Raw genomic sequence first — 23,330 nt, 5'->3', positions numbered from 1 at the left:
GGCATTTGGCATCGGGTGGAGCAGCAGCTGCCGATTTCATGATGACGAAGCTTGCGAAACTCGCCGTTCACAGCCCCCAGGCTAAGTAGGCTTGGTTCGAGGAACACCCATCATCTTGGCTTGTATCATCGATATCTGCTGCTCATCCCCTCGGAGTGGGCGGCCGTGACTGGTCGGTGCGGGGATCGACCCTTGAACCGCAGAGGGCCGAGACTGGGCATCATGACCGCATTCGAGAAACCTTAGATTGCAGCGCCCCGTCATCGCGACTGCTAGACGGCCGCATAGCCGCAGATTCCTACGAGTCGCTGTCTTTGTCTTGGTGTAGCCCTGTAGGGAAGAGTATTCCTGTTTTTTTCCAACTGCGCCAAGATAATTGGAGTTTGTGGCCGCGTGTGACAAACAGTGTCTTTCTCTCCCCCAAGCCTGCTCAGCCAAGAGCCAACTACGTAATACTGCTTTCGACGTTTGCATACTTAACAATGCCTCGCATCCAACCTTCGAGCTGCATTCCTCCCGATATTCTCACTTACACATAAAAACTTATACCAATTCTATTTTCGGGCAATTTCAAGTGTCTTTACCTCGTTGCATATCAACGATAAGGTTTCCACCGAATCAGATCATTTATATCGGCCACACAACTAGACCTATTCAGCACCATGTCTCAACTAGCAGCAAGAGCTGCCGGCGCGGCCAATGTACGTCTTATTGGGATACATCCCTGCCCTGAGCCACTTCCTCCTCAAGAACGCCGTTTCTAACCTTTCCACTTCTCTACAGCTCCTGGCCCGCCAGTACTACAACCAGCCCACCGGGCGCACACGCCGTAACCGCCTGGCCCGCGGCGCCATCGCCGGCATCGTCATCGCCGCCATTGCCTTCCTCGCCTTCCTGCTCCTCGTCTGCTTTTGCTGTCGCCGGCGGCGCAGAAGGGCCGCCGCGCCCGCCCAGAGCTACGGCGGCGGCGGCGGCTACCCGCCACCCCAGCAGAGCAGCGGTGGTGGCATGGGCGGCCTAGGTGGGCTGCTCGGCAAGTTCAAGGGCGGCAACTCCGGGGGCGCGCAGTATGGCGGCTACAACCAACAACAGTACGCGCCGCCCATGGGACACGTCGGCGGTCAGCAAGGCGGCTACGGATACGGACCCGGTCAGGAGGCCGGCTACGGCGGCGGTAGTTATCCTGCCCAGCAGGGCGGTGTGGCACCACCACCCCCTACGTACCGCTAAAGTGCAAAGCACTTTTACCAGGCGCAGAACGGAGTGGAACGAGGATACATACAGAATCGGGCAACCATTTACATGCCGACTTATCCGATGGAGGCATCGCAGGAAGGAGGAAGGACGTCTAATTTTGTACAACGTTGTATATACCCATAACGAATGATGATGAATAACATGAAACATACGCCATCAAATCTTCTTGTTTTAAACCATCTGTCGCGGCCCATTTCTGTTATTAAACCGAACCACACTTGCACACACGTTTGTATTCCTACTCAACTGACTCTTTAAGTGATTGCGCAGATGGTTCCTTGCGAATGGGTACCCCTGCCTTAGCAAACGTTCGGCCCCTTTTCCAGCGCCGCGGCGACCTGCTCCGCCACCACGTCGTGCATGGGATACGTCGGATGTAAGCTGTTCAGCCAGAAGTACTCGTTGACCGGAATGCCACAGGCGGGATCCAAAGTATCCAGGTTGGGTGTTCCACTGAGAAAAACACACGAGGATAGTTAGCAAAAGGCCACCAACCACAGCCAAGCCAAAGTCCCGACACAGAATGTCCTTCTCACAAGCGGTTTCCCTGGGAAATGGGCTCGCTGACTGCGAGAGCAATGTATAAGTAAGCAAGGGAATAAGTATGGACTCACTTCTGATAAGCCTCGCAAAACGCCGTCATGTTCGCATATCCCGCCGTCGCCTCATACGCCCCCGGCCGATCCAGGACCTCATTAAACAGTGCATGCACGTCATAAGCCCAAACATTCGCCCCTCCGCCCCCTCCTCCGCCCCCGCCGCCGTCGCAGTAGCGAGGTTAGCCGCCAGCTCCGCCGTCAGCGCATTAAACGCCGCGATGTCGGCCGCCTCCCTGTCGGCCGCGGCCGCGCCCTGGCCCAGCGTCAGGGGGCTGCGGTCGACGGGCGGCACGTTGAGGAACAGGAAGTTGCGGGCCCCGGCGTCGTCGTAGAGCTGTCGTACGACGTCGGCGTAGACGGCGAAGATCTGGCGGTTCAGGCCGGCGGTGTCGTCTTGCCAGTACGAGTTGCCGACGTCGTTGATGCCGATCCAGAAGGCGAAGAGGGAGTCGCTGGCGGACCATTGAATAGGTCCGTTTTCGCTAGAAGAAGAAGAAGAAGAAGAAGAAGCGTAGCTGGGAAGAAATACGTCCTGGACCTGTTGCTTGACCGACAGGACCGTGGGCAGGTACGGCTTCACGAGGTCCGAGTCCATCGTCGCGCCGCCGACGGCCAGGTTGTAGGTCTGCAGGAGCGAGGCGTTGTACTTGACTGTCAGGTAGTCGACCCAGTTGGGCCCGTTGGAGGACGTGTATCCTGGGTAAGTCGGATTCCCTAACGGGTTGGTTGGGGAAGGCTGTGCCAATGTGTAATTGAACCCTTTCCTACTTGGTCAGATACACATGCTCCTTTACGTCGACAGGATGGCCACATGTTTCACTAACCTGTTGTTGTATAGCTGTCACCACTATCGTTCTTGTCAGTACATCAAGAAGTGGCAGATTGACTCGGGGGACGGGAGAGCGAGTTGACGTACAACACGAATGCGTGCTTGATCCCATTCCAGCCTGGCCAGTCAGTTGAAGCTGTGCATCTGGGGTTTAGTTGCGCGGGAGCTGCATCAACTCCCGAGGCCAGCAGAGCAAGGAGAAGCTGTGACCGAGAGACGAATGACATCTTGCTGATTGACACCATCTTGTACACAGAGCTCGTTGGTTTCTTGCAAGTGCAAAATGTAAAACAGAGAGGAATGAACCGAAACAGAACTGTTCATCGTATTAAAACGTAGACCAAGCTATCAAATATATAATATCATGTAGCTGTACCACAGCCTCTATATTCATGTACGATGGCGAGAGGGGAAACGAGCTGCATGCTGCCGACGCCGCCACGGATGCACAACGGCCCCAGCAGCCCCCGAACTCGATCTCCGTTTCTGCTTGCAGCGATCTCGGATAAAATCATAGGCCAGGCTGGCGAGGTACCCATCCACCATGTGAAAGAAAAGCCTCGCAGAAATGTGCGCGCCGAGTTGGGGGCCAGACGGAGTGAGACGTCATGCCCTGTGGTACGACCTGCTCTGTCGATCTCGCCGAGTGGGCAGGCTCTATTCCCCTTCACTTACAAGACCCTCGAAAGGAATCTAAAACCCTTTCGATGCAAGACCGAGCCACAGGCCAACAATCTCCAGACTTCATCATTTCTCCGTGAAAATGGAGTTCCGGCGGGCTCCCAGGTCACGTGGGCGGAGCGAAGTCCTCCGCATCTTGCCATGCATGCTTCTGGTGTGGGTGGACGTCATCGCTTTAAACACTGCGGGACGGAGCGAGACGCTCGAGTAATAGTCATCCAGAAGGTTGGGTTGAGTGGATAGCAAGAATAGGCACAACTGGACTTCTCATCGTGTTTTCAGGGGCACAGAGAGGTCTTTCGTTCCGCCGTTGATGGTTGTGGAAGAAGACACACCCAGAACACACACCTCCAGGAGTATTGGTGATTGACAAGGCCTCGAGGGGTAGGTATTAGGAAACAGCAGAAGTCACTTGTACTTTAAGGACCCTTGATATCATAAAACATGTGAGCATAATATATATAATGCCACTCTCACTCTAGCCCAGCAGCATGATGAAAATCGGACATAATATTCCCAAGTCTCGTCATAATACCAGTCGTAACGTCGTAAGGATCCAGTCAACTCCAAAGCCGTATGTACCGAGACGGTGATATTGAAACCGGGGACCCCTTGATGAACGTCCCCTAGAATTGAAACCTGGTCCCAAGCCCGCCGTATGTATGTATATGTATATCCTCCGCAAATCGCGGTTGCAACCCCCATGAACTAACTCCTCCCGCCCTGATACACTGTAATCAAATATCCCGTCTATAAATGGTCGCTGAGCTGGACATGAAATGCGTAATAGTGCCAGACACCGATAGGCGACAGGCACAGCTGTCTAGGTCGCTAAAGAGATCGGTCGAATCTGTGAAGTAAAAAGAAGAAGAAAAAATCCGTTGGGCAATTTCCAAAGAATATCCAGCTTAGACCCAAAGAAACATATAAAATCGTAATCATTGCAAGCACCCTTTACGTCAAGGTAGCAAGCATGGCCTTCATGATGCCTGGTGGAGGACCTGCGGATCATATATTAGCAACGAGTCGAGGTACAACACGAGGCAACGTCGCGCACCTTCATCTATCGCTTCTTAGGCACGCTGATGGACATCCTACCTTTCTTGTCCTTCTCAATGCGCACCCCGCGCCGAGGCTCTTCAATCCTCTCCGTCTCCTCATACAACACCAACTCGCCGCTGCTCAAGCGCTCAGCGCGAACTAGCTCCCGGCTAGGGCTGTGACTATGGCTATGGCTGTGGCTATGGTGGTGATGGTGGCGTCGCTCCCGCTTCATCAGATCCCGTTCCGCCTCGAGGCGAGCTATTTCGGCCTTGATAGACCTGTCATCACGCCGACGGTCCGAGACAAGAGTCAGTGGGCCAGCCTCCTCATGGTATTCGCGATATTCGCGTGGCGCGGCATCCACAATGTACGGCGTACGTCCTGACGTCGATGTGGAGTAGCTACGGTGACTTCGAGCTGGTGAACCCTCCCGAATCATCGTGCGCTTATAATATTCCTCGAACTCAGGTGGCGGCGGCGCATGGATAACAGTAGGTGGAGGCGGAGCGTAGACAGTAGCTGGCGGCGGTGGGGCGTAGACACTGGCTGGCGGAGGCGGAGCATGAACAGAAGCTGGCGGCGGAGGAGGCGCATAGACAGAAGCTGGCGGCGGAGGAGGCGCATAGACCGTTGGCGGAGGTGCAGGAGCAGGCGCAGGTGCCGGAGCTGGCGGCGGCACAGTATAGATCTCTGTCTTTCGTTCCTCGATGAGATTGCCGGCTTCTGACCGAGCATCCAAGACCTCAGTTTCGGCCTTCTTGTAATCTTCGCTCAGCTTCAGGAGGTCGTCGATGTTCTCCTGACCCAAGGCCTTCTGCACCACAATAGTATTACCCTGCATAATGTAAGCTTTTGTCGTTGAAGACGAACCATGAAACGGAGACGCACCTCTTCGATGAACGGATAACCCAAGTCAATGAGCGCTCGCTTCGATACTAGACGGCCAGGAATGCGTGTCTTGCCCTTTTTGGGGTACTCGCTCTTGACCGTCACCGTAGTCCCACCACTGCTGCTTGCGCTGTCGCTTGTCCTAGACGACGACTTGGATCTGCTCCGAACAGTGCTTCCATGATGCGACGTGTGACGCGATCGGTGCGATCGGCGAGTAGATCTTGAAGAGCTGCGATCCCTTCGTTGCCGCGTGCGGGTAACTTCACGTTCATGAACTCTCTCGGGGTAGCCTCGGAAGTCCTCGTCTCCATAGCGATCGGGCTCCGAGATCTTAATCTCATCGTAGTCGTGCTCGGCGTACATCCGAGGAGGAGGCAGTGCTCTCGATCGTGGAAGCGGGATAGGCTCATATGGGTCCGGCCGAGGGTCCGGGCGGTAGTCCGAACGTCGTGCGGGAGGGCCGTATTCCTCTCGTTCGTGTTCGTAGAAGCGAGGCGCAGGTCGGCGATCAAAAGTGTCAAGAGATGACTGCCGACGCAGAAGCATGCCCGGGCGGCGGGGTGGCGAAGGGCTACGGCGTTCTCTCTCCCTGTCGATCATAACGCGGCGATCGAATTCGGTTGGTGGTGATCGGCGGCGTCGAGGCTCGTCTTCGTAGTACGGTCGGTCACGCGAAACGTAATCATCGTCCCACGGGCGAGGGACACGCCGTTCACGTTCAAATCTCTCGACCGAGGGCTCTCGTACACGAGTGGCAGGGCCGCGGCCGGCAAACCTGTCCCGTTCCTCGAAACGTTCTCGCTCGTCACCATATCGATCGCGCTCCAGCTCTTGGGTGAAGCGGCTTCGATCCCACCGATCACCAGCCAATTCGCCGGTAGACGCCCTGTAAGCCATGGCGTGAAGAATGGGGAATACAGTCTGTAGTAGAATTGATAGATGGGTATAATATATAGTCAAGAAAGGACTCGTTCCAAGGGTCTTTCTTAACTGTCGGTAGTGGTAAGGGGGAAATATAAAAAAATTTGTCCGTCAAACAATGACGACAAGAGGGGCTATGCTATGTCCAGACAGCAAATGGGACGATGGGATAGTAGGGACTGAAGGGGCCAGTTGCGGACTCAACTCTGGGGTGAGTGAGGGAGGGATGTTTGTGTAGTGCGAAAGCTTCGATGCCCCCGCTGCGTGAAACGGTTTAGGGATGTGTCGGTGAATAAAGTGCGTGGATGTGCGTGCGCGGGCTGTATAGAGTGGTGGTGGGTGGGTGTGGTTGGTATGCGGCAGCGTAGCGGATGGTCTGGCGGATTGCAGGTTCCAGGTTTTGGGACCCCGCGCTCGCTACGTATGACCTCAGAGCTGTCGGGCTAGGCTAGTCTACTTTGCGCAGTGCTGGCAGCTCAAGACGTTGTTGGGTGGTCGATCCCCCTTTCTCTCCAGTGTCGAGGATCCTCTCAAGTCAAAGAGTCGAACGAGCCCGAATAGTCGTCGGACGATTCCAAAACGTCGCTCGCTCGGGTTTTTGTCTTTTGGAAACTCAGGTCGTGGGAGAAGTCTGGAGGCTGGCAATTTTACTTTCTCCCTTCCCTTTTTAAAAAAAGGATTGAGGTTGAGCGAAGTGTCCAAGTGGAGGGAAAAGCAGGCTTTTTGGGTTGGGCTGGCGATAGACTGCCGGGACAGGGTCGCTTCGCTAAAAGGGCGACGGGTCCCTTCCAGGGCTGCCAGGAGTGGGTGGGCATGGGATTGCTGGAGTGGTGGGAGTGGTGGGCAGACATCTGTATCCCGCGATAGGTCGTGTTATGCCAGTACTTCTCGGCTTCCTCTGCAGAGTATGTCGCTACTTTGATGTGATATCCAGTATTGTTCCAAAGTCCAACCATGAGTGACGAACGTGCCACTTCCAGCGGTTCCTGTCTGCTGTGACAGGTTGATGCGATTGAGTTATGCGGCCTTGCATTTGAACCCGAGAGGTACCTCGCTAGCACACGCTAACAGAACACCGGATCTCGACACTAACACGAAGAGCCTGGGTGTTCCTGGATGGGCACAGTTGGGCCGACATGTGGACGTCTGACTGCAACGTCCAGGACGGACATGTCTCGCATGCGACTGTTTCTTTTCGATAGTCAATCTTGCTGCTGAATGACGAGACAGATAAGCGCCATCCATGTACGTACGTGAAGCTGCACATCAATCAAGATACTGTATATGATGAATGCATGGATGGTGCTGGAGGATGCCCTACATAATAGAATGCGTTCTGGCCCTGCCCCGCTACCGTTGCTGCCCGCGCTGCATGCTCATGAAAGTCAACGGTGCAACAGTTTCAAAGTCTACTTGACCGTTCGGAGGTTTCGCCGTGATAACCTTATAAGACCGTTCCGTATACTATGAAGAATCGAGGCGCCTGCGGAGTATAGAAATGACTGGTGATGGCTCGTCCCCAAGCTATCGTATTATCTGGTATGGAGTTTTGGCCCCAGTCCGTAACGGATACCAGGGCTTCCGGCACGATGCAGCATGACGTATGCAGCTGCCCTTGCAAAACCACCCGAAGCGGGCGGAAAGCGAAGAGCGCATTGGTTTTCGTCGGGCCCCACGGCGATTCTGGAATCATTTTCTCCAAACAACAACATGGTGATGGATCTTTCTGCAGATTGGGCACCGGACAATTAACGAGTTTTGAGTTTCTGATAATCAATAATGGGGAGAAAGTCCCTTTCTTCAGAGATTGATTTGCCCCTGGTCTGTTGCCCAACCGAACCTTCTCGCCGGGATCTCCCAAGTCTGGAGCCCAGCCAAAGTGCCGGGATGCTGGGGAGACACTCGACTTTTCTCTCTCTCTCTCCCTCCCTCGCTTCGGTCCGTCAAATACGGTTGTGGAAGTGTAACTGAGGTCCATTTATTAAGCCCCCGCAACCACTACCTCTAGCTTGTACATTTGATGGATTTACGATGCCTAATCCGAAATCCTGCTCACACATCGCACACTGGTCGTCTGAGCCGCGGAACCACGGCCGGAATAAAAGAGCGGTGGTGTTGATTTCTTTCTTTTCACTCACGTACGGCGGTGCGTGCTTTCGCGGCTTCTAACTGTGTTGAGCTAGAGCCCGACACTATTGCCGTCATATTCGTTGAAAAACCCATCAAGGGGTGTGCAGTTGAGGTTTTGCCAAATACAAGTAGGGCGGTAAATGCAAAGAGGTCATGCACTCGACGTCGCCTGATCCATCACAATCACCATGCCCGGCCTCCGGTGGATCATGGCTGTACAGAATTTTGTGTCATCGTGTAACGAAATGTTATACGAACCTCATGCAATACTCGAAGTATATTCCACAGGATCAACTTTAACGTTGATAGACTACCCATTCGCAATACGGGGGAGACTTTATAGATGGAGTTGGGTTGGACTTCCGACAGCGACATGTTTATTCCGATTCATGTCCTTCTCCAATGCCAACCAACACTACTAGCACTTGATGGCATCCTACAGAGGACGTTGTGGTATATCGCTACACCACAAATATCCGTAAGCAATGCAGATGACTGCCGAGCATATGAGATAGTTGAAATCCAAGTGTCTGTACTCAATCTGATTACTAGAAATAACTGCGTGAATCTACATAGTTTAGTAAGGTTGGTCTGCCACCAACCATATACTGGATCCAGCCATGAATGCAACTACCACCAGAATCTGGCTAGAAACTACTTGTCGCAGACCAAAGAGCACTAAGCTGAGTCTAGGTTCGATGGTTTCCAGGCTTTCTCATGCAGCCATTCGCCCATGATCCTCTGGAATTCCGTCTTCTTCTTATGGGCATCTTTGAACGACGCGGCATCTCCATACATTCTCTCGGGTATCAAATCAAATCCGTGAACTTGATCGGGGATCAAGAGCCAGCGCACCCTGCGCCCAGCGCCATCGACATGCTCAAATGCGAAGCGCTCGTCATCCAAGATCATGGCTCCCGGGGTTTTGCTGGGCGCGTCCTGGCCGACTTTCTGGCCCTGGATCGGCTCCGGCCGATGCGCGAGTTTGCAAGCCATGCGCCACGCCTCATGTGAGAGCTGGTCCAGTTCGCAGGCCATGATGAAGACGTTGGGCGGGAATGTGTCTCGTGGCGCGTAGATGGGAGACAGCAAAGGGTCCTTCAGAGGCTGGCCGTACGGGATATAGCTCCACCTGAACAATGGCGAGATCCGCGTCAGGTAATCCGTCGGGCTGCCGCGCAGGCCCTGGAGGGCCGGCTTGTATTGACGGTTTTGGATCTTATCCTCGGCGTGAATCGATTGATCGAGCGAGGGGTACATGGGAACCACTGCTGCGGGCTTGACCGTCTCTCGGACCAGAGGTAGCTGGCAGACGGCCATGGAGAGATTTCCTCCGGCCGAGAAGCCACCCACAGCAATGCGCTGTTTGTCAATCGGAAGGCTCGCGTCCTTATACACAGCCAGCATGAGAGCTTGGATGTCAAACATGGGTGTAGGAAAGGGGTGAGCGGGCGCCTTTCGATAGTTTAGCTCCACGACCAACACGTGGTGCATATCAGAAAAAGCCCGATTCCACGCGTCATCGTCTTCGGGGCCTCCTAAGCAAAACCCTCCACCGTGGATATTGAAGAAGCAAGGGAGGTTTTTGGGCGATTCTTGGTCCCAAGATTGCGGAAAGAACACTCTGCGAAAGTCAGCCTTCGTGTTTTCCGGCAAAGGTTGCGCTTTCTGTGACCAGCATTGAAGCTTCACGGGGTCTTACCGAACAGACAGGGATGGACGGCACTCGTAAGTCTTGACGAGATCTGGGGAATGAGGGGGCTTTCTCAGCCGGTGATATAGCGCCCCACCATATCGAAAAGAGCCGGCGAGGGTTTGTAACAGAGTGATCAATATAGCCTTGTACGAAGCTACAAGCAGACCTGGATGGGGTTGCAGGTCCGATTCGGCCGTGGCCATAGCGAGTATGTTGCCGTAAGAGCAGGCTTTGTGGTGATATATATAAAGATATCTTGTCGGATGGCTATAGACACAAGAGCATCTTCTAGGTCATAGGTTCAGCGATGCAAAGATTGATATCAAGATTTGGAGCAGATTGCAGAGTAGCGGTGCTCTTAAAGGCTGGCGTCCGGGGCTTGTTATTTTATTTTACATGGGATGGCAGGAGCATCTCCACTGTGTGTTCCTGCATTTGCCATCACCTCGAGAACTACGGCGTGGGTTATCTGGTTTGGCCAGGGCCAAATGGATCCGGGGATAATATCAAGCTTTGCATTTCGCTGCAATCCCTTGTTCCGGGTTTGAATAGTAATCGGCAGTTGGATTACTGAAGGACAAACACTTGCAACAACGCACACATACATCAATGTTCATTCGGCTTCTGGCACAGCAACATGCACGAAGATTGGTTTATGCGGATGGTGCCCCGCTTGAAACACGAAACAAAACAACCACGGATCTTCTTTCGATACAGGGGTCGCGGCTAAGCTTCCCATTCGTCCCTTGTTCGCTTCTTTTTCGAGGAGAAATGAGCAGTCGTCTTGCACCTTGCAGGTTGTTCTCTACCGGTAGGTAGGTAGCATCTACACATGAGTCACACCCGGTGTGACCATACGGTATACGTACTTGTCCACCTCATCCTGATTCTCCTTGAAACTAGAAGCAATTGCATGCAGAGACCGGGCCAATCCCGCATCACTGAAGAGTAATCGTTCTGGGCTCCGCGATAATCAGCGCCGACGTTTGATTCGCCAACATACAACTACAGTGACTCTGGCCAGGTGGGTACTCCGATTGACAATGACCAAATCAAGTCGAATTCCGAACCTCGACAATGACTACACACGAATCAGCGCTCGTAAGCAGGCATACGAATCCTACTCTAGCTCCGGCCATGTCGTCGACGCGGGCGATGAGACCGAGTACCCAAGACAACGGCGAGGGGCGATCAGCGCTCCGTCGGCGTCGGAGTCATATCTTGGGCTGACGAGGCAACGGCATCCAACGGTTTGTTATATAGCTGTATGCAGCGGCTCTGTGTCGCCATTGGAAATCTAGATTGGAAGCAACTCGTCTTGCTAGTCTTTACACTGGCGGCCAACATTGCCAGTGTCTAATCGGCCAAGTCTTGTCTTCCGGATATGTCGTTCTCCACGTGTAAAAACGACAACCTTATAGGACCAAATGTTAGTGGTTGTCGAAATGACTTCGATTTCACCGTCAAGTTCGAGCTCGTGATGTTTTCCGTCGTGCCTTCAGCTATATTCGTCGTATTAGCCTTCTGGCGGACATTGCATTTGTCTCGAAAGCCCACTATCATCAACGAGCCGGCCTTGCAGCTACTTAAATTGGTAAGTATCACTGCACTGTCTTTACTTTACAAACGCAACCTATACTGAACATACCCAGGGCTGCATCACGGCATACCTTGGCCTTCAACTGGCTTTGTTGGTCCTGGTAGCTGCTCGCTCCTTTGAAGTGACAGCTCTCAGTATTTCCTCAACCGTGCTGCGGTTCTTGGCAGCCATTGGCTTGGTTCCGCTGTCGCTGCTCGAACATAGCCGCTCAGCAAGGCCGTCGGTTCTCCTGAACGCCTACCTCTTCTTATCACTTCTATTTGACATCACGCAAACACGCACCTTCTGGCTAGCTTCGGGAACGAGGTCGGAGAAAGCGAATACTGCTCTTTTCACAGCTTCAGTTGCCCTGAAAGTTATCATACTTCTTATCGAAGCTAGACGCAAAAGAATATTTCTCAATAAGTGGGATGAGAGGGAACACAGCCCAGAAGAAACCTCGGGTCTCTACAGCCTGGGCGTTTTTTTCTGGCTGAATCGGGTTTTCATTGATGGCTACAGCAAGATCCTCCAGATCGACGACCTCTATCCCTTGGATAGCGGGATGCGAGGCAAGGTTCTGGATGAACGCTTCGCCCGATATGCCGATTACTCAACGATGAAAGGCCACAAGTATGGCTTGTTGAAGATGTTGTGTCGAACTCTTCTCGTGGAGCTGCTACTCCCCGTAGCGCCCCGGCTTGTACTTCTTGGTTTCTTGTTCTGTCAGCCATTCTTCATTGAAAGGCTTCTTACCTACCTCTCCGAACCAGAGGGGCCGAACTCCTCCAACTTTGCGTACGGTTTCATTGGCGCAGCCGTTTTGATATATAGTGGGATCGCCGTTTCCACTGCACTGTATTGGTATTTCCACTACCGCACGCTCCTCAAAGCCAGGGGCATACTCGTCAGTGCTGTCTACAGAAAGACTCTGGAAGCTCAGATCGGGACCAGCGACTCTACGGCCGCAATAACACTCATGAGCACCGATATCGAACGTATCAACGTCTGCTTCAGGTCTGTACACGATGTCTGGGCATCCTTCTTTGAGACGGGACTCGCCAGTTACCTCCTGTATCTCCAGCTAGGGCCTGCGTTTGTGGCGCCCATAGTGGTAGTGATTTGCTGCATCTTGGGTATATCGATAATATCGCGTTATACTGGAGATGCACAGAGCAAGTGGATGGCCGCCATACAACGGCGCGTTGGCTTGACATCTACCGTCATCGCAAACACGAAAAACTTGAAGCTGTCTGGACTTACTCAACCAGTGGCAAACTCGATTCAACAGCTTCGAGTTGATGAAATTGCTAGCGGAAGCCGGTTTCGTAAGATCCTCATTGCTTCTGCCTTTTTTGCTTGGACACCAGGGGTTCTCTCGCCATTCGTCACTTTCGCCTTTGCATCTCAGCAGCTGGGCGCAACTAAGATTTTTACGTCATTGTCATACGTGATCCTACTGGCAGACCCATTTTCCATCATCTTCCAGAGTGTACCGCAAATTATGTGAGAACCCATCCATAACCATGTATCGAGTCCCCCTACTAACTCTTGGTGAGTGCTGGTCTGGCATGCCTCGGTCGTATACAGAAGTACCTCGAATGTGAGACACGCAGCGACTTCCGATCACTTATAAATGCCAATGAAGCCCACGAAACAAGCTCTACGGAAAAAGCTGTCGCTAAACACGAGAAGGGGCCATCTTTGAGCGGCAACTCGCCTGCGATCACCATCAATGAAGGAAGCTATGGGTGGACACCAGAAAGCATGGTACTGCATAGTATTAATGCCAAGTTTACATCATCTGCGCTGAGTAAGTCCCTGGACAAGACCAGCTGTCTATAGGATACTTGCTAACTTCGTTACTGGGCAGCCATTGTCTGTGGACCAGTGGGATGCGGAAAGACGTCCCTGTGTAAAGCGTTGCTTGGAGAGATCCCGTTTCACAGCGGACACATGCGTCTCCACACCGCATATAGACGCGTTGGATTCTGTGACCAAACGCCATTTCTATCCAACGGAACCATCAGGCAGAACATTATCGGGTTCTCGGACTTTGACGAGAAACGGTACCGCGAGGTGCTCTCCGCTACAATGCTGGACGTCGATCTCGAAACTCTTCCTTCAGGTGAAATGACCAACGTCGGAAGCAACGGGATAACTTTGTCAGGAGGACAAAAACAGCGAGTTTCCTTGGCGAGGGCGTTGTACCTGCAGTCAGATCTCCTTATCTTGGACGACATCTTCTCTGGCCTCGATGCGGACACTGAGGAGCAAGTCTTCCAGCGAGTATTTGGGCCAGATGGGATTGCTAGGCGACGCAACTCTACGGTGATATTGATGACGCATTCTGTCAAACACTTGCCTGCGGCCGATCATATCGTGGCGCTTAGCATTGAAGGAACGGTCACTGAGCAAGGTACATTTCCGGAACTGATGGCCAATGATGGGTATATCAGGGGGCTAGGTATCAAAGCTACTGGGAGTGAGGCCTCTTCTGCAAAGTTGGACCTTGCAGCCGATCCCCAAGGACCTGCAGCCGAGCTTCTGCGACAAACCACCGCTATGTCTTCCATTGCCCCAGACATGAGCAAGGCGCGCCAGACGGGTGATCGGACGGTCTATACTCATTACTTCCGAAGCATTGGCTGGATTGTCACCGCAATCATTGTCTTTTGGGCAGCCTGTTTTGGTTTCTTTCAGGGGTTCCCCAATATCTGGTTGACCTACTGGAGTGCGGATGCAGCCAAAGGCTACGAAGTCCGTTCTTGGTCCTACTACATCAGCATCTACTCGGTCCTCCAGATATCACGTATGCTATCATTGTTCATGTGTGCCTATTTCGTCCTCGTCACGGCGGTCACCAAGTCAGGAGCAAAGCTTCACCTGGATACTCTGACCACTCTGATGCATGCACCATTGCGTTTCTTCACCACCACCGACAATGGCCAAACCACCAACCTCTTCTCGCAAGATCTGAATCTCATCGACATGGAACTGCCAAATGCGCTTCTGAATGCCGTCTTGGGCTGTTTTGAGGTCATAGCTGGAGCCGCCGTCATCATGAGTTCTGCTCCGGCGATCGCTGTCAGCTACCCCTTTCTGGCCCTGCTGCTGTATTTCGTACAGCGTTTTTACCTCAGAACCTCAAGGCAGATGCGATTCTTGGACCTGGAGGCGAAAAGCCCCCTTTAGTAAGACAAAACGCATACTACCTATGTTAACCTTATAACCTTTAAGCTGACCCAACCTTACTCTGCAGTACACACTTCCGAGATACCACTCATGGAATCGAGTCCATCCGAGCCTTTGATTTTACGGAAGAAGATCACGAAAAGAACAGGCAGCTACTAGATACTTCACAACGTAAGATAGACATAGCACAACGTTCACTGTCCCAAGTTACTCCGTTGCTAACCTGTTACTAGGGCCGGCTTATCTCCTTGTCATGGTCCAGCAATGGCTGGTGATGGTCATGAACTTCGTCGTCATGGTCTTGTGTGTGATACTCACAAGCCTGGCCGTGAAGTTGAGATCCAACTCGGGCTTCACTGGAGCGAGTTTGGTATCGCTGATGACCTTCGGAAACCAGATAGCATACACCGTTGTCTTCTACACGCAGCTGGAAACATCAATGTGAGTGGTGGAATATTGATGCACCCAACGAGGTCGTTGAAGCATCCCCATTGCACGGAGAATTGAGCTAACGGTGGCACAGTGGAGCTGTCTCGCGGCTTAGGGCCTTCAACGAAACAGTGAAACCCGAGGACCGTGATGACGAGGACTTGGTTCCGGCTGACAACTGGCCGGAGAAAGGCGAGATAGAGCTCAAGGGAATATGTGCGAGCTATAAGTACGTTATTGGAGTCCAACCGTGGGTAAACGATCTAACCATCTCGCAGCACGGAAGTGGACGAAGATAAGGATCCCGACCTGGCTCTCAAGAACATTGACCTCACCATCACCCCAGGCGAGAAAATCGCAATCTGTGGAAGAACGGGATCTGGTAAATCCAGTCTGATTGCGTATCTGCTCAAGCTACTCGACCCCGTTCCAGGGAAAGCAGCGGTTGCGCGCATCGACCAAACTCCCCTGGATCGCATCGACAGACCGACGCTCCGTCGCCGCATCATCGCGATCCCCCAGGAAGCGGTTTTCTTGCCCGACGGGTCTACCTTCCGTGCTAACCTGGACCCCTTTAGCGTGGCCACGGAAGCCGACTGCCGATCCGTCCTGGAGACGGTGGGCCTCTGGGCCTCTGTGGAGGACCGCGGCGGTCTCGAAGCCGGTATGAGCGCAGGCACCTTCAGTCAGGGCCAGAGGCAGATCTTTTCACTAGCCCGCGCTGTGCTCCGGAGGCGAATACGGGCCAGGGGCCTTGGTCTTGGCCAAGGTGCGGCCGAAGGTGAAGGTGGTGTCCTTCTCTTAGACGAGGTCAGCTCGAGCGTGGACTTGGAGACGGAGAGGGCGATGCAGAATATCATCCGCGTCGAGTTCCAGAAGTACACCGTGGTGGCCGTGAGTCATAGGTTGGACATGGTCATGGACTTCGATCGTGTTGTGGTTATGTCCAATGGAGAGATTGTGGAGATTGGGCCGCCAAAAGTGCTGGCCGAGGACGAAAGTACTCGTTTTGGCGAGCTTTGCAGGGCAGGCGGCAGATGATTTGTAGGAGAAAAAGAGATAACGACATGACGATATATGCCCCTGCCGCAACTGAATTTATCCTTATAAGTGGTCTCAAGTCACCTATAGAATAGTGGATACATAGCACTATCAATTGAAGCCAAGACACAAGCACTCATCCATCATGCTCATCTTCCGTAGCCCGGCGATTATGCCGGTAATGGGGTGGATCAGTGGAGAACTTCTCGGGGAGACAGGGGCTTTCCATGCACCTACAGCGGCAGGACTGCTGAATATGGAAACTGCCCAGACTGAATACGAGGATCCATTCGACATGTTTATCAGTTCATGCAACTGGCTATCATGGCATATAAACCCTCTATAAGCCAGTCTTGACCTTCTATCATCTCCCACAGAGCACCAATGACAACTTGACTGAGTTCGGCCAATTTATCAATACAAGATGGTGCCCACACGGTCTCTGATAGCCCTCGCGAGCATTGCTGCGACCAGCTTGGTAAACGCCCATGCTATCCATCACAGTCGGCTGAGCAAGCGAGCACCGTCTCCGCTTGAGGTGAAGCTCACGGCCCCCACGGGCGATGTAGGCGAGATCGTGGCGACCATCACCAACGTGGGCGCCGAGGACCTCAACTTGCTCGTGGTGGGCACTATACTCGACACTAAGCTGCCGGTCGAAAGACTGATCGTGTCTAACGAAGCTGGTCAGTAGACGAATAACACCCTTTACATGTATGGGGCCATTAGTTGCTAACTCCTTTTCGAATCGAAAAGGTGCCGAGATGCCATCCAAGGGGATCCGTATCAGCCTGGAATACGAGGCCCTCGCCAGCGAGCATTTCGAACTGCTCAAGTCCGGCGCCTCGCTCAAGACTGTCATCGACGGCACCAGCGCATACAGCTTTGACGAAGCCGGGACCTATACCTTCGAGGCCCGGGGTATGCTTCCCTACGCGCTCGCACCGTCGACGCAGCTAGGCGGCTCGGCCGCGTACCAGTCCAACATCCTGCGCGTAGCCGTCACCGGCGCCCCGCGGCGGCCCGCGCAGGCCTTACTACCTTCTTCTCCGCAGCCAGATCGCCGTGCCAAGTTGCAGCCCGGTTGCAGCGCGACGGAGGAGGCCGACATGCTCGAGGCCCTGTCCAACTGCCAGAAACTCGCGCTCGCAGCAGCGGCCGATGCCGCGGACCCGGCGTCGAAGCGCTTCGTCGAGTACTTCAAGACCAACGCGTCCGAGACCCGGCAGACGGTCGTCGACCGCCTCACGGCCGTGGCGGGCGAGTGCGCCACCTCGGACTCGGGATCCAGCCGCCTCTTCTGCTATGATTACTACAACATCTGCGAGGTCTACGGCCCGCTCGTCGCCTACTCTGTCAGCAGCGGTCCGGATACCATGGTGGTCTGCCCGCTGTACTGGGAAAGACCTGGTTTGACTACGGAGTGTACGTTCGCCTTTCCCGCCCCCTAAAATAGAGATAGTGGACAAAAAGGGGGGTCTAGGAGCTAACTCACATCGTGTTTTGGTTATTAGGCCATAAGCAAGATCATGCTACCACGATCCTCCACGAGACGACGCATTCCGGCAGTATCTACTCCCCGAAGACCAACGACTACGCATACTCGTATGAAAACATCACGCAGCTAGAGCCTTCGTTCGCCCTGAACAATGCCGACCAGTACTCGCTCTATGCTAATGGTAAGTTGAAAACTTAGATAATCATTTATACTATGATAATCTGTACTAACCTAGCTTGTAGCTGTTCACTTGAACTGTTGATCGTTGGCAGCCAAAGGATAATTCACGAAAAGTGACCCTGCAGTCATGAACATATTGATTATAATGGTAATGGAATCGGTGTATTGCCCATATGAGGTTGAGGGCAAGAATATACTCGTAGATCGCTGGCTGCTGGTTTAGCTGGGGCTGCGGAGGACCAGTGTAGTGTAGTGGGCTGGGATATGGTTCATGCGGGCATGGGCCGGAGTTATGGAATGCAAAGCTGCAAAGTGTGACGCAGAAAGGACTTGTCCGCCGGTGCGCATGCGTTTTAATTACCGCAATGTGCCTAATGATTAGGTTCCGAGATCTGCATTTGTTGTTAAGATCAAATGTATACACATGATGAATGTGTCAGGTGCCTGGCCTCTGCCTGAAGCTAGGCTGCCGGATTTCCCCTGGATTGGGAGCCTGGAAAGGACGCGTTAGAAACCCGAGAAGGACACTGAGGCTTGGGATAGAGGAGGCGACGTGTTGTGTTACTGAATGCAATTCTGGGGGGGCTGAAGATTATATAAAGCCGGGACTAGCAGAGAGGATGCTGCAGCAAAGACGTTGGGATATCTTTCTTCGCCGAAGTATTCGGCCGTTGATGACCTGAAGCACAAGTGGTGAGTGACACTGCTATGAATGACCCTGACCTGAACAGCAGTACCAAAGTACCTAAAACGTGGGGTTGGTTAGCGCCCAATTTCATGCACCCGAACCATCTGGGGATTCCATTTCCGTTCCGCAGCCAGCCCAGGTGCCTCTCCATTCCACACCACCTGAGCCCGCCCCTCAGCTGAGAGACCCTGCAAGCGTCCCGTGCTCCCCCAATACTTGCCTACTGTACCAATACCTACCCAGCCAAACATCCCGGCCGCGGGCTGACTGACTTGCAGGCATTCTAGCAGCATTACTAGCAGCATCACTCACCTTACATACTGTAAAGTACTTACTGTACCGCAGTCAAGGGTATGTCATGTAAGCTTCACCCCACCCCCAAGGCCGCTCGACTGCATGAGCCCACTACACACATCTCCAAACAACCCATCACCACCACCACCACCAACACTACCACCACCTTAAGCCGTTCACCGTCATTCTCGGAAGCCGCTCTGTGTCGTCAAGCCCTCATAACTAAAACCTAATGTAGCCGGGAAGCCCGCATTACACTTACACACTCACACGCGCCTCTCTTCTGGTCTATCCGACTAGATAGATCAGACGCCGAGCCCGACTCGTCCGAGTTCATTCTATACCTGCCTTCTTAACTGCGCTGACGCGGACCGAAAACAAACATCTTTCTTTGCTCATCTTTCCCTTGCAAACGCCTTGTTGCAGGCGATTCCCCGACCCTTGCCCTCCCTCCGCCGCCCCGGCAATCGAGAATAGACGTCCACGATGTTCGACCTAATCCCCAAATTCCTCTCGTAGGCCGCCTTTGACAATACCCCCTGCCCATATGACGCAACTGACTAACACGAATGACCCGGCTCTCAGCTCGATAGCCTCGTTTCTCTTCCCCTCTTCGCCTCCTACAAAGCCCTCAAGACGTCCGACCCGACCCAGCTGACGCCATGGCTGATGTACTGGTCCGTTCTCTCGTGCGCCCTGCTCGTCGAGTCGTGGCTCGAGTTCATCCTCTGGTGGATCCCCTTCTACAGCTACTTGCGCCTCTTCTTCCTGCTCTACCTGGTCCTGCCGCAGACTCAGGGCGCGCGATACCTCTACGAGACCTACCTCCATCCCTACCTCGAAGAGAACGAGACCCAGATCGAGGACTTCATCGCCAGCGCCCACGATAGAATTCGAACCGCCGGAGCGGCCTATCTGCGACAGGCAATCGAGCTGGTCAAGACCAAGATGCTCGGCATGCCGCCCAGCGAGCCGAGCGCAGAGGAGGTGCGGGCCAAGGCCGCACCGCAGGGCTACACGCAGGCACTGCTCGCTAGATTCAGCGTGCCGGCTACGCGCTGGGCGTCCCAGAATGCTGGGAACGCGGGTACCGAATTCTACAACCTCCTGGCCGGCGCTGTGAGCGCCGCGACAGGCGCCAGCGCTCTGGCCTCTGCAGGTGGCTCCTCTGCGGGGGTACGCGCAGTGTGCAAGGGACCGGGGCGGCTGGGATGACTTCAAGCGGGACGCTGATCCCCGACAACATTCGCGGATCCCAGGAGAAGATGAGCTTCATTGCGTCGCAGCGGGAGCGACTGAACTTCGTGCTCAATGCCCTCGACCGCGAGGCTAAGGCTCTCCAGCGGGGCGAGCAGGAGGGACACGACGGCGACCGCAAACCGGGGAGTATGAGCCTAGACGGCTCTGATAACAACGGCCACAATAACGGAAGCGGCATAGAAAGACCACCGAGCGGGCACAGTGTGTGGAGTGCACTGAGCAAGAGCCGTAGCGAGGTCGACTTCGAGAAGATCGAAGCGGAGAGCGCAAGCGAGGAGGACGAGAACGGTTTGCGCCGGCGCGCCGAGGCCTCGACTCCCGGTTCCAATGGCGGTCGTGCTGGCTGGAGCTTTCTCGGCTGGGGGACTATTGGAGGATCAGCAGGACCGGCCACACCAGTGAACGAATCCCCAGCAAGAGGCTTGAGCTCTGGCGTTGATCGGCCCTAGATGGATTACTTGAGATCACACGAAGATGGGTGACGATTCTGCATGAATAACCGCATGGACGGCAATAGGGTTATGGAATAGGAGTTTTGGGCGAAGCGACTGTCGATGGTTTTCGGCGGAATCGGGTCCCTCCCGTATAAGGAGCACGAATATTGCTAGATTCAAATGTCCGCAAGGGGCTAAGGTGGATATTCTCGTCGGGATGAACCTCACAACTTCTTGCTGAGCGCTCGCGCCTTGTTTGAGGGGTGCTGCTTGTATCATTATTCTATGGCCCAACATGATATCATACGTCCAGAGCGACTCTATCGGCGCCTTAGCCTGGCATGTCTGAACTTGAGATGAACACACGATCTGGCTAATAACACCGCCATCTCTTTCTCCCGTTTCCTCTGATGATACAATCCGGGGTATATCCCATCCTACACGTACTTCTGGACGGACTTCTCGCGCCGGCCTATACTGTGCAAATCCGCCACGGCTCTTCTTCCCTGCTTGTCCTCGTTTACCGGATCTATGTGTCATGGTATATAGTACAGACAAGTCATTTCGCTCCGTCGCAGAAATTCGTTCCTTGTTCTCTTTCAACCTTTTCCTCTTTTCTTTTCTTTTCTTTTCTTCTCTCAAATACTGCTGCTCATGCTGCTTCCCGCCGACTTCTTGAAGGGGTACCGGACCTCGTCGTCCTTACGCAGCCAGATCTGCTTCTTCTTCTTGTTGACGACGTGCTCGACCCAGACCTGTTGGGCGTGCGAGCGCATGAACTTGCGGATGAAGCGCGGGTCCCAGAGCTCCGAGGCGATGCCCAGGTCCTTGCAGCAGCGCATCAGGGCGTTGGACTTGCAGCCCTCGGCCGCGGTCGAGATGCCGTCCTCGTTGAAGTACTGCTGTTCGCCGCGGGCTTGGCCGACGAATCTGTTCGGAAGGGAGTTAGCATGCCGGGTTGCTAGGGAGAGGGAGAGGGAGGGGAGGGAGTAATTAACATACCGTCCGTGGACGATCAAGGCATAGTCCCGGCTGACTAGCCGGTCCTGCACGACGAGGTCGCCGCGCGGGGCGAGGCCCCAGCCGCCGGGCCCGAAGGCGTTGTTGAGGACGCGGCGGTACTTGATCTCGGGCAGGTAGATGATGCCGTCGGGCTTGACCTCGATGTCGTCGGCGTCGAGGGGCGCCTGGAGGACGGTGGCGACCTCGGGCCCGAAGGTCGAGGTGCCCAGGCCGTGGTAGGACGAGGACCAGTCGATGGGCTTGTCGCTGCCGCTGTTGGGGTCGGTCGCCGCGGGGGCGTCGGGCAGCGGGACGCCCGAGACGGCGGGGACGGGGTTGCGCGCGGCAGTGGGGGACGGGGTGGCGGTGGGGGAGGCGGCGGAGTTGGTGCTGGTGCTGCCGTTTGTTGTGGAGGAGGCGGAGGGCGTGGATCTGGTGGTGGTGGTCGTCGTCATCGTCGTGGGCTTCGAGGCCGTCGAGGTGGCAGCGGCTGACCTGGATGCGGTGGTGGAAGGGTACTGCCTCGCCTTGGGAGACGGTGCCTAGGCTCCGGGCGGGAGCTTTTGCGGCGAGGCCGAATTGGCGAGACGCAATGCGCAAGCAGGTAGTAGCACGCGACGCCATGGTTTCTATGGCTGGGATTTGTATGTCTTGATTTGTTGTGTAGTGGCCGTCGATGTGTTGCGAGATAATCCAGATGACTAGTCGATTATTCGATTTCCCAAGACACGGACGAGTGCTTCTCCAAATTTTCGATTGCTTGACCCCCAGGGATTAGATCAGTTGCTGGTTGCTGGCTGCTAGCGGCGCCTTGCAGCGGCGGGTGTTAGCGGGCCGAAGGGCAGCCTATGAAACGGCGAAACGGCCCAGCTGCCACCAAGAATAGCACCAAGCCAAGGGCCCCAAACAGCAGTCATTCATCAATCAATTGAAACGACTTTTCTTGTTTCGTTTCTATAGGTACGGTCACATTAACACGAAGAGTAACCAGTGTCGAGAATTGTCGAATGTACAACATATTGGGGGTTTGTTTTCTGATTTACATATAGCCCATGGCCGAGGTAGATATACCAAGTCGATACAGCTCGGGCATGAATAATCATAATATACATCATGCGTCCTTCATAGATGTCCTCTCGTCGTTGTGGTGTTTCTTCCAACACTCTCGGAAGATCTCCATCTACGGTGGGCGAGGCTCTGTTGTTAGTTCTCATTGGTACTGGACGAATTAGTACGACAAGGCGCTCACCTCTTTCTTGCACTGGCGCCAATCCTTCTTGTCGTAGTAGCAGTCGGTCATCTTGGCATTCTCGTCTGCCGGTTGGGTGTCTTTGGGTCAGTGATTGGGTCGTTGAATGCTTCGCTTTGACTCTGGAAGCGGCGTACCTGCACATCCTGTGCTGAAGATTCGCTTGTCCCTGCAGGAGGGAGTGGGCGTGTGTTAGCTAATGAGATGCAGGTGTTGCAACGTCATAGTATAGAAATCAAAAATCAAAATAATACTCACCACTCGTCCGGCTCATCGTCGTCCTGAGCAGTCTGCGTAGTGGCCTTGCCCTTTTCCTCGTTCGACATATTTGGCAGTAGTGTAGTGTGGTGAAGATGGTCCCTCGTACGTTTCAATGGCCTGGCGTCGTAGTGGCCTCTAGGCAAAAGTAACTTGCCGTGGTGGATTGATCGAT

The 23,330-nt window shown here is 54.0% G+C and overlaps 8 protein-coding genes across 8 annotated transcripts; 3 read left to right on the top strand and 5 right to left on the bottom strand.

Moving 5' to 3' along the window:
- Positions 1-777: 777 nt before the first annotated feature.
- Positions 778-2,912, bottom strand: PG997_006353 (fungal cellulose binding domain-containing protein; the record flags this gene model as incomplete). The annotated part of the gene is made up of 4 exons (XM_066810668.1): positions 778-1,017; positions 1,566-1,710; positions 1,970-2,552; positions 2,744-2,912. The coding sequence occupies 4 exons, from the start codon at positions 2,910-2,912 to the stop codon at positions 778-780; spliced, it is 1,137 nt and encodes a 378-aa protein (XP_066669591.1).
- Positions 2,913-4,320: 1,408 nt separating this feature from the next.
- Positions 4,321-6,198, bottom strand: PG997_006352 (uncharacterized protein; the record flags this gene model as incomplete). Its single annotated transcript, XM_066810667.1, has 3 exons — positions 4,321-4,367; positions 4,465-5,245; positions 5,299-6,198. 3 exons carry the CDS (start codon positions 6,196-6,198, stop codon positions 4,321-4,323), a joined length of 1,728 nt encoding a protein of 575 aa, XP_066669590.1.
- Positions 6,199-9,030: 2,832 nt separating this feature from the next.
- PG997_006351 (Arylesterase) lies at positions 9,031-10,251 on the bottom strand (the record flags this gene model as incomplete). The annotated part of the gene is made up of 2 exons (XM_066810666.1): positions 9,031-9,976; positions 10,055-10,251. 2 exons carry the CDS (start codon positions 10,249-10,251, stop codon positions 9,031-9,033), a joined length of 1,143 nt encoding a protein of 380 aa, XP_066669589.1.
- Positions 10,252-11,091: 840 nt separating this feature from the next.
- On the top strand, positions 11,092-16,292 carry PG997_006350 (ABC multidrug transporter; the record flags this gene model as incomplete). Its single annotated transcript, XM_066810665.1, has 9 exons — positions 11,092-11,149; positions 11,470-11,642; positions 11,701-13,133; positions 13,187-13,440; positions 13,501-14,821; positions 14,890-14,993; positions 15,056-15,263; positions 15,346-15,480; positions 15,530-16,292. The coding sequence occupies 9 exons, from the start codon at positions 11,092-11,094 to the stop codon at positions 16,290-16,292; spliced, it is 4,449 nt and encodes a 1,482-aa protein (XP_066669588.1).
- A 424-nt stretch (positions 16,293-16,716) lies between these two features.
- On the top strand, positions 16,717-18,052 carry PG997_006349 (Neutral protease 2; the record flags this gene model as incomplete). The annotated part of the gene is made up of 4 exons (XM_066810664.1): positions 16,717-16,978; positions 17,049-17,717; positions 17,807-17,971; positions 18,033-18,052. The coding sequence occupies 4 exons, from the start codon at positions 16,717-16,719 to the stop codon at positions 18,050-18,052; spliced, it is 1,116 nt and encodes a 371-aa protein (XP_066669587.1).
- A 2,165-nt stretch (positions 18,053-20,217) lies between these two features.
- On the top strand, positions 20,218-20,661 carry PG997_006348 (pathogenicity protein; the record flags this gene model as incomplete). Its single annotated transcript, XM_066810663.1, has 1 exon — positions 20,218-20,661. One exon carries the CDS (start codon positions 20,218-20,220, stop codon positions 20,659-20,661), a length of 444 nt encoding a protein of 147 aa, XP_066669586.1.
- A 623-nt stretch (positions 20,662-21,284) lies between these two features.
- PG997_006347 (uncharacterized protein) lies at positions 21,285-22,272 on the bottom strand (the record flags this gene model as incomplete). Its single annotated transcript, XM_066810662.1, has 3 exons — positions 21,285-21,576; positions 21,649-22,112; positions 22,144-22,272. 3 exons carry the CDS (start codon positions 22,270-22,272, stop codon positions 21,285-21,287), a joined length of 885 nt encoding a protein of 294 aa, XP_066669585.1.
- A 487-nt stretch (positions 22,273-22,759) lies between these two features.
- Positions 22,760-23,223, bottom strand: PG997_006346 (uncharacterized protein; the record flags this gene model as incomplete). The annotated part of the gene is made up of 4 exons (XM_066810661.1): positions 22,760-22,828; positions 22,898-22,977; positions 23,035-23,066; positions 23,156-23,223. The coding sequence occupies 4 exons, from the start codon at positions 23,221-23,223 to the stop codon at positions 22,760-22,762; spliced, it is 249 nt and encodes an 82-aa protein (XP_066669584.1).
- Positions 23,224-23,330: the final 107 nt, after the last annotated feature.

Source organism: Apiospora hydei (genome assembly GCF_038363865.1).
Source record: "Apiospora hydei strain CBS 114990 chromosome Unknown utg000005l_segment0_segment0, whole genome shotgun sequence".
NCBI lineage: Eukaryota > Fungi > Ascomycota > Sordariomycetes > Amphisphaeriales > Apiosporaceae > Apiospora > Apiospora hydei.
Note: the sequence above shows the minus strand (reverse complement) of the source record. Positions and strands in the feature narration are given on the sequence as shown.